Source organism: Culex pipiens, chromosome 2 (genome assembly GCF_016801865.2).
Source record: "Culex pipiens pallens isolate TS chromosome 2, TS_CPP_V2, whole genome shotgun sequence".
NCBI lineage: Eukaryota > Metazoa > Arthropoda > Insecta > Diptera > Culicidae > Culex > Culex pipiens.
Window position 1 is genome coordinate 119685870 of NC_068938.1, and position 14705 is coordinate 119700574.

At 41.3% G+C, this 14705-nt stretch overlaps 1 protein-coding gene across 16 annotated transcripts in view; it reads right to left on the minus strand.

Moving 5' to 3' along the window:
- Nucleotides 1-14705, minus strand: part of LOC120424112 (unconventional myosin-XVIIIa) — a 108011-nt gene that overhangs the window by 7136 nt on the left and 86170 nt on the right. For 15 of the 16 annotated variants that reach the window (XR_005606325.2, XR_005606326.2, XR_005606327.2 and 12 more), the window contains 5 exons: nucleotides 5154-5516; nucleotides 4905-5087; nucleotides 4747-4842; nucleotides 4079-4264; nucleotides 2860-4013 (listed from right to left, as the gene is read on the minus strand). Coding sequence is in view for 13 of the 16 variants with exons in the window: in XM_039588148.2 (XP_039444082.1) it covers nucleotides 2860-4013; nucleotides 4079-4264; nucleotides 4747-4842; nucleotides 4905-5087; nucleotides 5154-5516 (1982 nt within the window). In the remaining 3 variants the exon portion in view is untranslated. Of the gene's footprint in view, nucleotides 1-2859; nucleotides 4014-4078; nucleotides 4265-4746; nucleotides 4843-4904; nucleotides 5088-5153; nucleotides 5517-11683; nucleotides 14482-14705 lie in introns of those variants that run through there. The other variant, XM_039588147.2, reaches the window with a different exon arrangement.

Genomic DNA, 14705 nt, shown 5'->3' on the forward strand with positions numbered 1-14705 from the left:
ATCGGTTGGATCCCCAGTTTTAGCTTTGCTCCGTAGCTAATACACGTTTCCGCACCGCTGGGAGCTAATTTGGCTACTGAATCAAGCCCACCGCGGGGATCTAATTTATTCATTTTCCAATTCTAGTCGTTTTGTTGATCAAAATCAATGAAACTATGTTCTAGTATGATAGAACATGCTTCCAATTGCATTATATGTCCTAATTGTTTGCTTACTTCAATAAAATATCATTTTCAATTTTTTAAAAGAGTTCATCCGATTTGCTCCCGACATGTTTGCACCCCAACTTTCGCACCGCGGGTAGCAAAGCTAAAGCTGAATTAGCCTTCGAGTTCATTCAGCGAAGAAAAAGTTCATCGGGGATCCGTCGAGTAGCCAAGATAGGTGCTCGAGAAGTCCCCGAGCTGCCGGTGGCTAATTTTTTTCAGCGATTTTTACAATTATTTGTATTTGTTTTGGTTGAAGATACATTTATTTTGATTATCAAAATTTCATGAATATTAAAGAAATGAGTAATTTGGTTCAAAACGACTTTTTTTAATTAAAAATTGTGGATTTTATCATTTTTTGTATTTTTAAATAAAAAATAATTAGCCACCTATGTTTAATATAAGCAAACCGTCACAGAAAATTTAACCATGAATGTTCAAAATTTAAAAATAACTGAACCGATTTGATCATTTTTAAATTATGTATTAAAATTTAAATATATATGTAATTGGGCCAATTTCAGTTTGTAAACAAAGGGTGTATCTTGCTCACGTCAGTGGGGAGTAAGATAAAATTACGAATACGTTTTTTTATTATTTTTTTTTTTATTTAATTTAAAAATATGTTGAATAGTTGTACCGCAAAGGCTGATATGCAAAACTCCATATAAAAAAACACTCAAGAAACGGTCAGGGAAAGGGCCACGAAAAAAAATTCTTAAGCGGTACGCAACTGAAAAGTAACAAAAACGAAAAGTGGCGTTCGCACGGTGCTTGTTTGCAATATGCTCTGATGAAAAAATCGAAAAATTGGAATTTTCCTTTTTAATATTGAAAATCCCCGCCGAATCTCAAAATGCAGAATTTTGAAATAAAAAGGACAGATATAGTGTTTTGGTCGAAATGGAGTAAAAAAAGAAGTTGTCTTTATAGCTGTCGGCCCACATGTCGGCCACCAACCAGTAACCTCTGGATTGTGAGTCCAGTGCGCTGTCCAATTGATCCACACGGACGGGATCGAAATGAAGTAAACCAGAGTGAAAAAAACTTGACAATTATCATACAAATATCTATTTTCTGACTGAAAAACTCAATAATAAAAAATCTTAAATTTGGAAATTCAAAATAAAAAAATATACAGAATTGAATAATAATTTAAATATGAAAAAAAACGGAATCGACGTAAATATGAAAGTATTTATAAATTCAAGAGCTAAATAATTTAAAAAAAATAGAAATTATAAGCCTAAATTCCAAAAGCTTAAAACTCTGAAATTAAGAAATTCGAAAATAGAAATTTACGAAAAACCCGAAAATCTAACATTCAAAAACACAATTTTAATCAAAAATTAAAAAAAAATGGATTCAAAATCAGGAATTTGAAATTTAAGATTTGGGAATTTAAAAATTTATGAATTTAAGAATTTAAGAATTTAAGAATTTAGGAATTTAAGAATTTAAGAATTTAAGAATTTAAGAATTTAAGAAATTAAGAATTTAAGAATTTAAGAATTTAAGAATTTAAGAATTTAAGAATTCAAGAATTTAAGAATTTAAGAATTTAAGAATTTAAAAATTCAAGAAATTAAGATCAGGATTGCTAGGATTGCTTGTTTTCAAACCCATATTGGCTCATTTAAAATGTTATGCTTGAATTTTGCTTTTTACTCAATACAAATGACTTGTCTCTTGCATGTCCGGCAGTAGATCGACAATGCGTTGACCAAAATTAAACAAACACATCCCCAATCTGACCTAAAAAACTAAACTGCATCACCCCAAATTACCAAAAGTCATTTTTCATGCGTAAATTTGCAGCACGGAAGGGAAAATATCTCCAAACTCGAATAATTGATATCGAAAAATCAATCATCACTCCTAATGTAAACATTTACTGACGTGAGCAGGATAAACTCTATGTTTACAAACTCACATTGGCCCAATCACATTGTTTTGCTTGAAAAAACCATCCGTCAGACGATTTGCTCCCGGTAGATCCCGGAGCTAACCTGAGTTTTGTTAGATTCGGATGAACACGGATGAACTCGAACCTAAATTAGCTCTCGCACAAGTACCGCGGTGGGCTTGACGCGGGTGCCAAATTAGCTTTGCAACGCAATTAGGTCCCTGCGGTGGAGATGCCCTTAGTAAACAAGCAGTCTATCTTTTTTGCTAAAGCGACAGTTAACGTCATGTAAGAGGGGGATAGACTGATGAATTGATTGATTGTTTTTACTGCTTGTTAACAAACGCAGATTCTACTGTTTCTACGGATTTTATCGACTCCTACTGCAGATGTCAAACAATACAAAATTGCAGTCGGTTTTTTTTTTCGGGAAAAGATCCGGTAACAAGTTTGTGCTGATTTGACGTTTTCCGGGGAGTCGAAAAGTGTAGTTATGTCACTGCTTGCAAATGCTCTGTTTACATTAATCAAGCCAAGTAATCATCTCAAGCGAGTTGTCAGGTGACTATTTAAATGAATTTAACAGTCAATCATTTTGTGATTCGTTCTTGTTCGTCCATGTCTTGTTCTGTTTGGTGTGGAAAATGTCAGCTCCCGACCTGTGTAAATAAAAATTTCAGAAGCAACGATCAGCTCCGCTGGGCACGTCAACAAATTTTCGTATACAGAAAGTAAAGGACTTACCTATCCGAGTGGTACGAATCGCCCTCCTCCATCGCCTGCTGCAGATCGGCAATTCTCTGCAGCGCCAGCCGGAGGTCGGCCCGGGCCGAGGCAGCTTCCGCTTCCACGCATTCCAGCCGCTTCTCGAGGTCCTTGCGCTTGGTGAGGCTTTCCTGCTCCTTGTTCGCCACCAGGTGAAGCTCCTCGCGCAACTCCCGAATCGTCTTCTGGGCCTTCTTGAGTGCCTCTTGGGCGTGCATTTCCTTTGTTCGCGTTTGACTAATCTCACTCTGGGCCTTTTCCAGGGAATCTTTATGGCGATTCAGCTGAATTTCCATGCGGGCACGCGTTGCCTGCTCAAACTCCAGCCGCGATTCCAACTCTTTGGTTCGTAGCTCCAGCCGCTTAAACTGGATGCTGGTTGAGGAATCGCCAATGTTTTCCACACTCTCCAACCGTGACGTGAGGTCGGAGATTTGCTCCTTAAGTGATTTCTTCTCCGATTCGAGTTCGGAAATTTTCAGTTCGTAGTCCGTGATCATTGCTTGTTCAGAGCTCAACTGTTTGACGGTGGCGCTGTACTTTTTCATCAGCTCGGCCATCTCTTCATCGTTCTCGTCAATCTGCGCCTGCAGTTCAGCACGATCGCGCTGAGCTGCAGTGGCACGTTCCTCCGAGTCAAACCTTGCCCGTTGAGCTTCTTCCAGCATCAGCTGCACGTCCTGCAGTTCACTTTCCGCCACTTGGCGTACCTTCACCGCAGCCGATCGTGCAGATTCGGCGTCTTCCAACTGGTTGCGGAGCTGACGAATCAGCGCCTTGCCAGCCGAGTCGGACTTGGCTCGTTCTAGCTGACTTTGTGCATCGCGGAGCAGCGCTTTGTACTTCCTGAGATCGCGTTTCAGCTTCTGGGAGGCGGCCTCTTCCGCTGCCCTCTCAACTCGGTCCTGGTCCTCGAGGTTGTTGAGACGTCGCTCTAGATCATGCTTTTCCCTCAGTAGCAACGTTCGTTCCTCGTGCTCTTGCTCCAGCTGGCACTCGAGCGATTTGATCTTTTTGTACGAACTGCCTCGCACTTCCTCCAGTTCATCATCTCGCTGCTGGGCTTCCTTCCTCGCATCCTTACGCATGGTTTCCAACGACATCTCCAAGCGTAACTTCGCTTGCTCGAGCAACTACAATTAAAAAAACAACTTCATTCAAGCAACCGCAATATCAACCAGAAAACAAACCACCTAACCTGAATTTGACCGGCCATTTCATCCAGCTCTTCCTCCTGCTCCTTGCAGCGTCGGTCCAGTTCCATCTTCTGGCGCTTCAACTGGGCAATCTCCTCCTCGGTGCCACCGCCAAAGGTCATTTCCTCCAGCTCGCGTTGCAGGGCGCTGTACTTTTCCTCCTTCAGCTCAAGCTCGAGCCGCACGTCCTAAAATGTTGAACAAAGTTGAACTAGTTTAGCAGCACATGTGACACGGTATGTAGGGAAATGTTTAAATTTTCGTTGATGAATGCTCGGAAAGGGGAACTAGGAAGGTACGAAAGATAAGCGAACCCGCGGTAGAATGCGCTTATCTGTCTTGGAAGAATTTGTTGGTACGCCTCAAGCATAACGGAACGCATTATTACTAGACTAGTGTCGCCGCGTGTGCAGAGGCGTAGCTTGGGTTAAACGTAAGCTTTTAAATTCATCAACACAATAGAGCTTTATGACGTTTCGCGTACACACACTAGCGCACCATTCGATTTTGATTTTGCTGGCCGGACAAAATTTAACCTCAATCTTTTTCGTGTACGTATACGCAATACATGCGCACGTAGATAACTCTATTCCCAGTGACGCTCCTGTCCGCACGCACGTCTTCCACCAAACACAAACAGGTAGGTACCCCTAAACTGATATTTACTTACCGATAACGTCTGCTCGATCGTAAACTTCTCGGCAATCAGTACGTCTTTCTCGCGTGTGAGTCGCTCTTTTGCTTGTTTCTCCTGTCGGGCGGAATCCTGTTGGAAAGAGTGGCACAGGTTGAAAAACGCTCAATTTCCTAAACAGGAAGCAAACTTACCTGCAACGCTTGGCACTCGGAGTCAAACTTCCGCTGGCGCTTTTCGAGCAGATTGTTGCGACTGTTTTGCTCCTCCAGCAGCATCCGCAGGTCGTTCATTTCGTTGGTCATCTTTTGGGCCTTTCGCTTCCACTGACCTACGACTTGGCGCTGTTCTTCCACCTCTTCGTAGGCGTCGGCCAGCTGCAATCGATATCAAACGCGTTGTTGTTAGGTAAAGACAAAAGCTATGCTAAAAGTTGGCATTACCTTCTTCTCCAGCTGCTTCTTCAGCGCAATCAGTTGCTCCAAATCGTGCTCGTGCTGGGTCTGGAGACGCTTCTTGGTGAACTCCAACTCGCGGGCGACCCGTTCGTACTTGAGCCGGTACGCGTTGGCACCGGCTTCGTCCCCCTCAAGGTCATCGTCCAGGTCACCGTTCAAATCGGATTTGGCACAGAGCAACTCCATCTCGAGCTTTTCCGACGATTCCTGCAGGTTGCGGTACTTGGTCTCATGCTCCTTCACCTCCTTCTCCAGTCTCAGTCTTTCCGTCGTCTCGGCTTCCAGTCGCTCGCTGATAAGGTTGGACGACGAGTGTTCTTCCGCGAATTCGGCAGTCATCTCGGATAACTATCGAGAGAGAGACAGAGAAAAGTAGAGACAAGCACACGTTACTATTAAGCTAATTTATGGATTGCCTTGGCGCGAGATGCAATTAGCATTCAGTTTGCCCCAGTCAGTTGCGTAATTCAGTGCAAATGTGCTTTTCCGATCAACTAAACAAGTGTTTTTTTGCGTGATAACAACCCTTCAACCGCTTCAGTAGCAGTTTGTAAAATATTTTACCTAACCGTATCATTCAAACAAATAGGTACCCCCTTAAATGCAGATTATGAAATATAAACTTTCACACGGCGCCATCATCTAACCTTCACGGTGCCCTATTGGCAGGCACTTTGCCGCATAAATGCACATTTTGGCACAATAAGTTCACTCAGCCGCCGAGCAGTTGCCATTGAACTTGTTCTGCATTTTTTTTATCACTTAAGCAAATTTTGTCTGTCTTCACTTGGTGGTTGGTTTTTATTCAGTTTTTTTTCTGTGGCGCCAACGTAACCGAAACAAGTCGCCAAAACGAAAAAAAAACGGTTGTTGTCAAAAATATAAATTTGGCATGAATATGTTCGAGAAAGCTGACATGAAAGAACATATAAAGTGGAAATCGAACAAAAATATCACGAGCATCGTATGCAGAGAGCCACTTGTTGCTTCGCAATACAAATGGAAGTGATAAATTGATTGGCAGTTGACAAAAAACAACATACCCAAGTGATTTATTGTGAATCGCAATTGTAAAACACCTGATTTATTACAGAAAAAATAATTAAACGCTATTTATCATGCTTTTAAAACAAATTTGATTTTTTTTTCAAGAAAAGTCAAAGGTAGGTATTTACTAAATTTTTGTTTTGAAGAAAAAAAAAACAGACCTACACAAGTGTGAATTTTCTGTCAAAAATTCAATTTAATTTTAATTCTCCGATTTTTCGCAAATCCCTTTTTTATTTAAATATAAAAATCACCTCAGTTTGTCAATAATGGGAGGCACTGTATGTATGTATAATTTATGACAACCAAATCTACAGTTTGTCCGAACAGAACTGATTTCAAGCTTAAGTTGAGTGTTATTTTTTTTTTATCCCTTTCAGTTTTTTACAATTTGTTCATAATCAATTATTTTGAAATATTGAAAAGAATTATCTAGTGTTGTTCAAAATTCGCCCCACCAAAAATTCAGCAATTTATTGCTTTACTCTAATTTGATTACTTCCTCATAAACAGGGAATGCTTGCGTAAGTCTTTACGATTTTCCGAATCGAAACTGGGACACACCGCGCCGATCGGCACTCATAGAGAGAATAAAGAATATACAAATTTTGAAACTTTAAGAGCGTATTTTGGCTGCTGCTAGCCAACGTTGTCAGAGTTCAGACGATGTCACACACGCTCTTTTGGTTTCGGGTTTTGTTTCAAGTAGGGGAAATATACCCACTCTAAGCCATTCGACCAATTGTCATCACTTCCGCTATTAAATCAACATTTTCAGATACATCAACAATGGAGAGTTCCATGCTCACTTTTATTTGAGCTATTTATTAGTTTGGAACGATCAAAAAAACTCTATGAAAGCTGTAATTCATGATCAAAGTGCTGATAGGCCGATCATATAAATAGGCTGAGAAATGGTATATTTCCCCTATTTGTTGGTAGCTCTTTTTGAAACATTTGTAATGATCGTAAATCGTCAATTCGAATGAGGACGTGACGTAAGTTTTGTTTTATTTTTCATATTAAAAAAAATCAATATCATTTTGTTTGTGTAATGATGACTTGACTGGTGTAATCGTTCCATGAAAAATATATGAAAAATGGAAACTTGGAACTATGCCATGGTTCGTCTGCAACTATTCAATACTCAATTTAAAAAAAAAAAAAACCTTCAGGAAATGTTTAGACTTTTGTTGCAAACTTAATTTGGATTTAACTTTGTGACTGAAAATTATATTCATGGACGGCGCTGCTATTATTCTTAAAATCATTTGCATTGCGTCGTTTTAGAACGTCATCCGAATAAAAACACAAGCCTTGTGTATTTTATCTTAACATCACATCACAGAAAATCTGGCCAGAGGCCAATCCAATATGTAATGAAGTAAATGGGGGAATTTTCCTCTTATGTAAACATTGTTACGAGAATGCACTCTCGCAATGCCTAAAGCGAATGCTAGAAAACTATCGTTTACCAAACACGTCCAAAGTTTGATCAGCTCTTAGAGACATTTTCATGAGCTGTAAGTGCAAATTTTCACTTTAAAATAGAAAACTTAAGTTGAGATACAACGCAAAAAAAACGAAAGTATGGAAAATTCTCGTATGTTTGGCAGGTAAATGAACCGGTCCCTTGTTTTATCCAATTTGCCGGTCCAACATCTTATTTTGTAAAACTTTTAGAGAAACAAATTTGCTCACCTTCCATTAAGCTAATTGAAACTTCGTTGCAGTATTGTTTCTATCTCCGCCCTTTCACATTTTTTCAGCAAGCCATTTCAATTTTAAATCCGTAAAAGTTCATAGCCGGCATTTTGGGTGCAAAAATATTTATAAAGCAATATAAATATTGAAGTTAGAATTAGTCACTTTTTAGCCTGTATCCAGGTGCTTGGCTTACCCAAAATCTTTTTCATCTTATTTTTAGCCACTTAATTTCTCGAAAAGAGCAAAATTGGAACAAAACAATATGGCTTTGATATGGCTTCTGCAATTATGCCAAGATTTTCAATATAAACATACAGGGCAGCCGTTTTATCCATGTTTATGCACAATATTTTAACTTTTTTTTATACAGAACATCCAAATTGGGCCATCGGTTTCAAAATTGAAAGATTTAATAAGGGCACTTAAACTGCTGTCCGCTTTGTAGGCGGATGATTCTGGGATCGATTCCCATCTGCTGCAACCTTCCATCGGATGAGGAAGTAAAATGTCGGTCCCGACCTTGGTTGTTAGGCCGTTAAGTCATTCCAGGTGTAGGAGTCGTCTCCATGCCATAAGTACAAACAACACACCAAACCAAGCCTACTCCGGTTGAATCGCTGGCGGCGGTTGGACTCGCAATCCAATGGTCGTCAGTTCAAACACTGGGGTGGAAGGTTCCTTGGAGTAGAAAGAGATTTGGGTGCTCTCCGCATTCAAGCCTTCGGACTCCTAGGTTCGAGCAGAAACTTGCAATAGAGACCACAAAAGACCCGGGGGTCGTTAATGTGGATGGTTTGATTTTTTTTATTTGACTTAAACTGCTGTCCACTGATTGGATTTTTATTCCATATTCGGGACACATAAAAACTCGGAACACTTTTGAGTGAATTTGTCAGTAGAATGCAGAATGCACAATCACGACATACCTCATTTTAATTGCAATTTCCCCTTAATGATCAACCTATTTACAAAACCATGGTGACCTTTGAATTTATTGGTTTCAGCATTTGTAGTCATTATTTTGCTTAAAAATATCTGGAGTTTTTTTTTTTGAAAAGGTCCAATAAACCAAATTTCTAGTTTTTGCTTTTGGGTGTTTTTGAAACCGCCTTGAGTCAAGGGTAATAAAAAACACCCAAAAAGCAAAAAACTGAAAATTTGGTTTATTGGACCTTTTCAAAAAAAAAAAAAAAAACTCCAGATGTGCACTTCTGGAGAGAACCTAACTTTGTTTACATTTTTTAAGAAAAAAGTGTTCTACATTTCGAGCCAAACATTTCATTAGGGCACAAAACCAAAAAAACCGCGATTCGAGAAAATCGCTTGCAAAAAGTGGACAACTTGTTTCAATTCCTATTTAAAAAAGAAGCTTGACTGATGGTATTTTTACTGATGATACAATTCTCAACTCTGCTTAAATGCTTCTTAATTTTTGTTGATTTTCGCAATAAAACCAACTGCCAACAACCAACCAACTTAACTTTCCAACTGTTGTTCATAATGGGCCCTTTCTAAATGCAATTTCAAAGAGAGCTGAAAGGGCACTAAAGCGCTGTCACCGGATTGTTGTTTTGAGTGATGTTTACGGGCCCTTTTGTTTAGTTAGAAATAATGAGGAATTCAGTAGAAATTTTGATGATTGATTAAGTTTTGTGATTGAATAGTGTAGATCAGAGCTGAAAATGTCAGGGGTCCTGACGCGAAAATCGGCGACGCATACACGATTTTGTCAGATCCATTCACTGAATCGCAAAACTGTGACATAAACAAACCCGACCCAGTCGTGAGTGCCCTAGCTCACTGAGCAGCTGCAATGCGAGGCAGTAGTCGACCAACGCTCATTCGACGTTGCACGCACACACATAAAGAAACAAGTTTTTACACAAAAAGTTGGTATTTATGCGTGGAAATGTAATTTTGAATATAAGTTATGGTTGTTTTAAGTGTTTTGCACAGTCTAGAACCATTCAATTGTTTAAAAATGGTCAAAATAGTGTTTAGAGAGGATTTTACGAGTCAGTCATACGACACGAATTGAGTGAGTGTAGCTCATTTTTTCACGTCTCTCATTCTCCAGCAGCCGACCGGCACGAGTCAGGCGGCAGTGGTTGAACGGACACAGTAGGCTTACAGTCACATGCTAGCAGTGAACTGACATTTTGGTTTGCTTCATGTGTACAATGGGTTGGAAACATTTTGCAGGCCTGGTGTAGATAAGGTATGTGAAACATAAAAATTCTTCAAAAGTGTACTGAACAGCAGCCGAGGGACCTATTAAATATTGTTTTTGACGAAGTTTTTCTCTGCAGAAATCCTTTTTTTGAAGTGAATTAGTGTAAAGAATGTATGAAAAGTTTACTTTATAACACAAAAAGTTCCTCAAGTACGAGAACCAAACAAAAAATAAAAACGCACATTTGAACTTTTTTTTTGGTTTGCAGTGAACATGGTTATGTGCCCTTTTGTGTTTTTGAGTTTTTCAATAGGAAATTGTTTGTTATCAATCTGATTCTTGGATTCAGTGTACTAATGAATGGAATAGTGAAATAATCCCGAATGTTTACGTTTTGGTTTTGTGCCCTAATGAAATGTTTTGCTCGATTTGTGGATCTCATAGGTTAATAGTTTTCATAAAAAATACATTAAACATTAAAATGAGTAGTCAATTTTTAGAAAAAAAAGCCAAACTTTGAAGGTCTGTACCGAGCTCCAGGGTGCTAGAAATTTCAATGTTATATATACCAATAGATGCGCAAGGATCTGGCTTACACGCCAATGATGTTGAAAATAAACGCTCCAGTGGTCAAAATGCCTCAAAAAAAGACATTTTTGAAAAAATATTTTTTAAATTTAAAATTCAAGTGCAAAGCGCCAGCACCTGTTAAGTCCAATCAAGCTCATATTTTGGATTTGGGCTTAGTATGCCCACCGGAACAAACCCTTGAATGCCCGCCAAAAAGTCATTTGTTTTACATTCTAATGTACATTTCATAAATGCATGTTTTTGCGTGCTTCAAAAACAACCTATTCAAACTACAGTTCCGATTCGACCCAGTTGATGGTGTTAAGTTATAGGAAAATAGCATGTGTTTCCATCGGGCACCTTATGTTGACTCAGCAGCACATTGGTGTTCACTTTTTAAACATTTTTTAATAAATAACTCAGTCAAAAGTAAGCAAGTAGAATACCAAGTCTTGTTTTTCAAATTGTGAGAATCTGCAAATTGGATTGAAATAGGATCAAATCCTTAACAATCACGTTATTAGTCAATATTTACTATTCTTACAAAAATGACGATCTAGTTATACCACATTGCAAAATCATCACCGATTAGCTGGTATTGATAAAATTTTACCTAATTTGATTTTGAAAATAAGTCAAAATTTGCATGAACTTTAGTTCAAATTATCGTAGATTATTATTGCACCGGAAACGTTAGATAATATCATAACAACTATAGTACTAATGGCCAGAAAAGTAGATTTCCTATTTATTTTCTTCTTCGAGAAAAGCTTTCGTAAATCCCCACTCGACTGATAAGAAATGTAGCACGAGAGTTGCAATTGTTCCAAAAATAACCAAAGGACCCAATTTGTCTTTTGCAACGACGACCAAACGCATGCACATTCCCAAAAAGAGTGCACAAAAACGTACAAGATATTTTTAAACTCCCAGAACCCCGTCCCGCAACGCGGATAATTGCGCAAATGATGGTCGTCGTCAAAGAATCGGGGAGAACGGGCTAAAACTGAACCATTACCTCGTTGTCGTCCACAACCGTGCGGTTATCGTCGTCCAGACAGTCTTGGAACGAGTCGTCTCGACTGACCGAGGACATGCGGGAGCTCGACCGCGACACCGCCATCGGATGATCCCGGAGCAGTTGCAGCCCGCGGGACATGATGCTGGAAACGCTTTTGGAGCGGCTCGTTCCGTACAGTTCGCTTATGAGGTCAGAATTGGTTGAACTCCTGCCCACTTTTTTCCACTCTTGTGTGGCATAGTCGGTGCGCTTGAGGAAGTGATCGATCTTTTCGCTGAGGTAGTCCGAGGCGTTTGATCGTTCGGAGAGGGCGGGGGAAGCACGCGTTGCCGGATGGATCCTTTGGAGGTGATGATCCAAATCATCCGGCTCGTGATAAGACTGAGAGTGCACTCGTCGGGGGGTGACCGATCGCGACGATTGCCACGATTCGTAATTGCTTAGCACGGAAGAAGATCGCGTCGAGGAGAGAGAGTATGCGGGCGAGGTTGATCGCGAGGGTGAGACAAGGGACGATTCTCGCGAAAAGTCGTCCAGCGTGCTGTCACGCGAGAGTGCCAGCGAAAGTGGCATCTTGTCCAGTTTGCCCCAGCTGCGTCGGCGGTCCATGGACGGAGAGAGGACAGTTTTGGGGTGCAGCGGTGGGGACTGAGCTTGTACCACGATGGCTGGTGGAGTTGGTGGCAGTTTGAGGATCGTTTCCTGGGCCGATCCAAGGTCAATTGTGTGAGCGCGATGTGCCGGAAGCATTGGTCGGATCTGCGGTCGGACGGGAGATTTTCCATTTAGTAGTAACGTAGTTGGCGAATCAGAGATTGGCTGGTCGCTGATGGTGGTGGTAACAACTTCCGGTGGATTTAAAGCTTTATGCTCAATGACGATGGGCGCCAATTTTGGTTCCGGAAGGGTAAGTTTGGCCGCGGTGTCGGCAGCATTTCCGTTTGAAACTGGCGTTGCGGGTGTTGCTTGATTTGTGACAGCGATCACCGCATCCTCGCCGACTTCAACTTCGACTGGTTTTGCTTTAACGACTTTTTTCTTGATGATTTTTACAACTTTTTCGCCTTCCTGCTGCTCGCCGCCTCCAAGTGTTGATAGATCGGACGATGATTTCGTCACCGTTCTTCGAATGATCTTTTTCACAATTCTTTTCACTTTCACTGGCCCCGGCGGCGGGGGTGAAGTTGGTAATGATGGACTCTCTTCGCTGGCAGGTTGTGACGCATTCCCATTTTCGACGATGATCACGCCGTTTGTTGTTACGACTGGCGACGACGGTTCAGGATGTGTCTCTGTTTTCGACTCCAAAATCACGGAGGCTGCCCCGTTCGTGATCGTGGGTTTAGGCTTGAGCATCGGTTTTGCATTGCTGATTGTGGCAGGCTCGTCCAGCTGCTGCTGTTTGGGCTCATCCGATTTCACTTCATTGTTATTCTCGTCCAGCGGCGTTTTCACTTTTGTCTCGTGAGGGGTCGTTTCAGTTTCGTTGGCTACAGCCGCGGTAATGCTGCTGCCGTTTACGGCCAGTTTGTCCTTGCTGGCCGATGGTTTTATAAAGCTTTTCCACGATACTTTTGGCTTGGCGCCGCCATCGCAGTTCTGTTCAAACTTGGAAATGCTGTCGCTTAGCAGTGACGATCGCTTGGGGGCTGCGGCAGGAGGCGGTTTCTTCGTAACGTTAACTTCCGTTTTCGAGTCGGATTTCGAGAGTATTTTTTTCGATAAAAATGATGCGGTTGATGATGACGGTGATAAGGGTGATAGTTTAGGTTCGGGATTCGAGGGGTTTGAAGTTCCATTGCTCAATGGTCGACCGTTTGTCTCAGGGTTGCTCGGGCTTGATGTCGGTCGCTGCTGACTGCTAGTTGTACCGGTACTGGCCACCACCGGGGACGTCGGAATGATTGTGATAGGACGCATCCTTCCGTTTTGGGGCGGCGATCGCTTTCTTCTTCTTTTCTACACAGTTGATCTCACGCACGCAGAGTTCTGCAATCTTCGCTCATTTCCATCATATTTAAAGAGCTTAAATGCAATCGAAATAGCCACTTTTGGCTCCACAGTGAAGCTGCAGCAGCCGGTGCTGGTTCTCTTCACTGTATCACTATTTCGGTACCAAAACGATGACTCTCCACTTCTTCTGACCAGGCACACAGACTAGGAACTTTACGCTTCACCAAGGAAATACTTTCAACCGGTCTGTTTCATCGAGTTGCATGGCGGGAACCCACACCGGGGGGGGGATGGCCAGACAATGGACAACGTCGGTGGCAGTGAGACACTTCGAATTGCTTATATTTTCTCACTGGAGCAGCAGGTTGGCTGCAGGCACCATGGAGTGTTGTCGCGTTGCAGAGAGATGGAGAGACCCCAAAAAAAGCCGTCGTGCGAGAAAAAATTGTGTAAAATAAAAAATTTCGGCGATTTATATAATACTAATGGACGGCGACGAACACCACGGCGGCGGTCTATACTAGAGAGCTCACTGACTGGTGGTCAGATTGCGATCTGCCACACTTTTCCTCTTGTTGATCGCTCGCGCGCGCTTGTTGCAGAACCACCAGCAACTCCTAGTAATAGCTATCTTCTTCTCTGTACTACACATGCACGTAAAATTTTCTTCTGTCGTACACTGACCGAGAAAATGAAAATGAGTTGAGTTGAGTCGAAAATAAAAGAAACAACAATAAGGAAAACAAAATAATCGAAATAAAATAGCCGAATCGTCGAGATTTTCGTGCGTCGTCGAGAAAAGAGATCTGTTCGCTAGAGCAACCAGCTGAGAACTGGACGCTGCGGGTGCACGAAAGACGGACCCATGCTGGTACCAAATTTCGAATTTTCTCGCCACTTGTCTCGGTTGTCTCTCAGGCTCGGGCCGCCACTACTCTAGATTTATATATTCACTAGTGTGGTCCACCCTTACATTACAACACGATTTTACATGAACAATATAGTCGTTTTTATTTTCTCGGTATCGGTTAGAAACTTATGGTTTCATACGCTTTAGAACCATTTT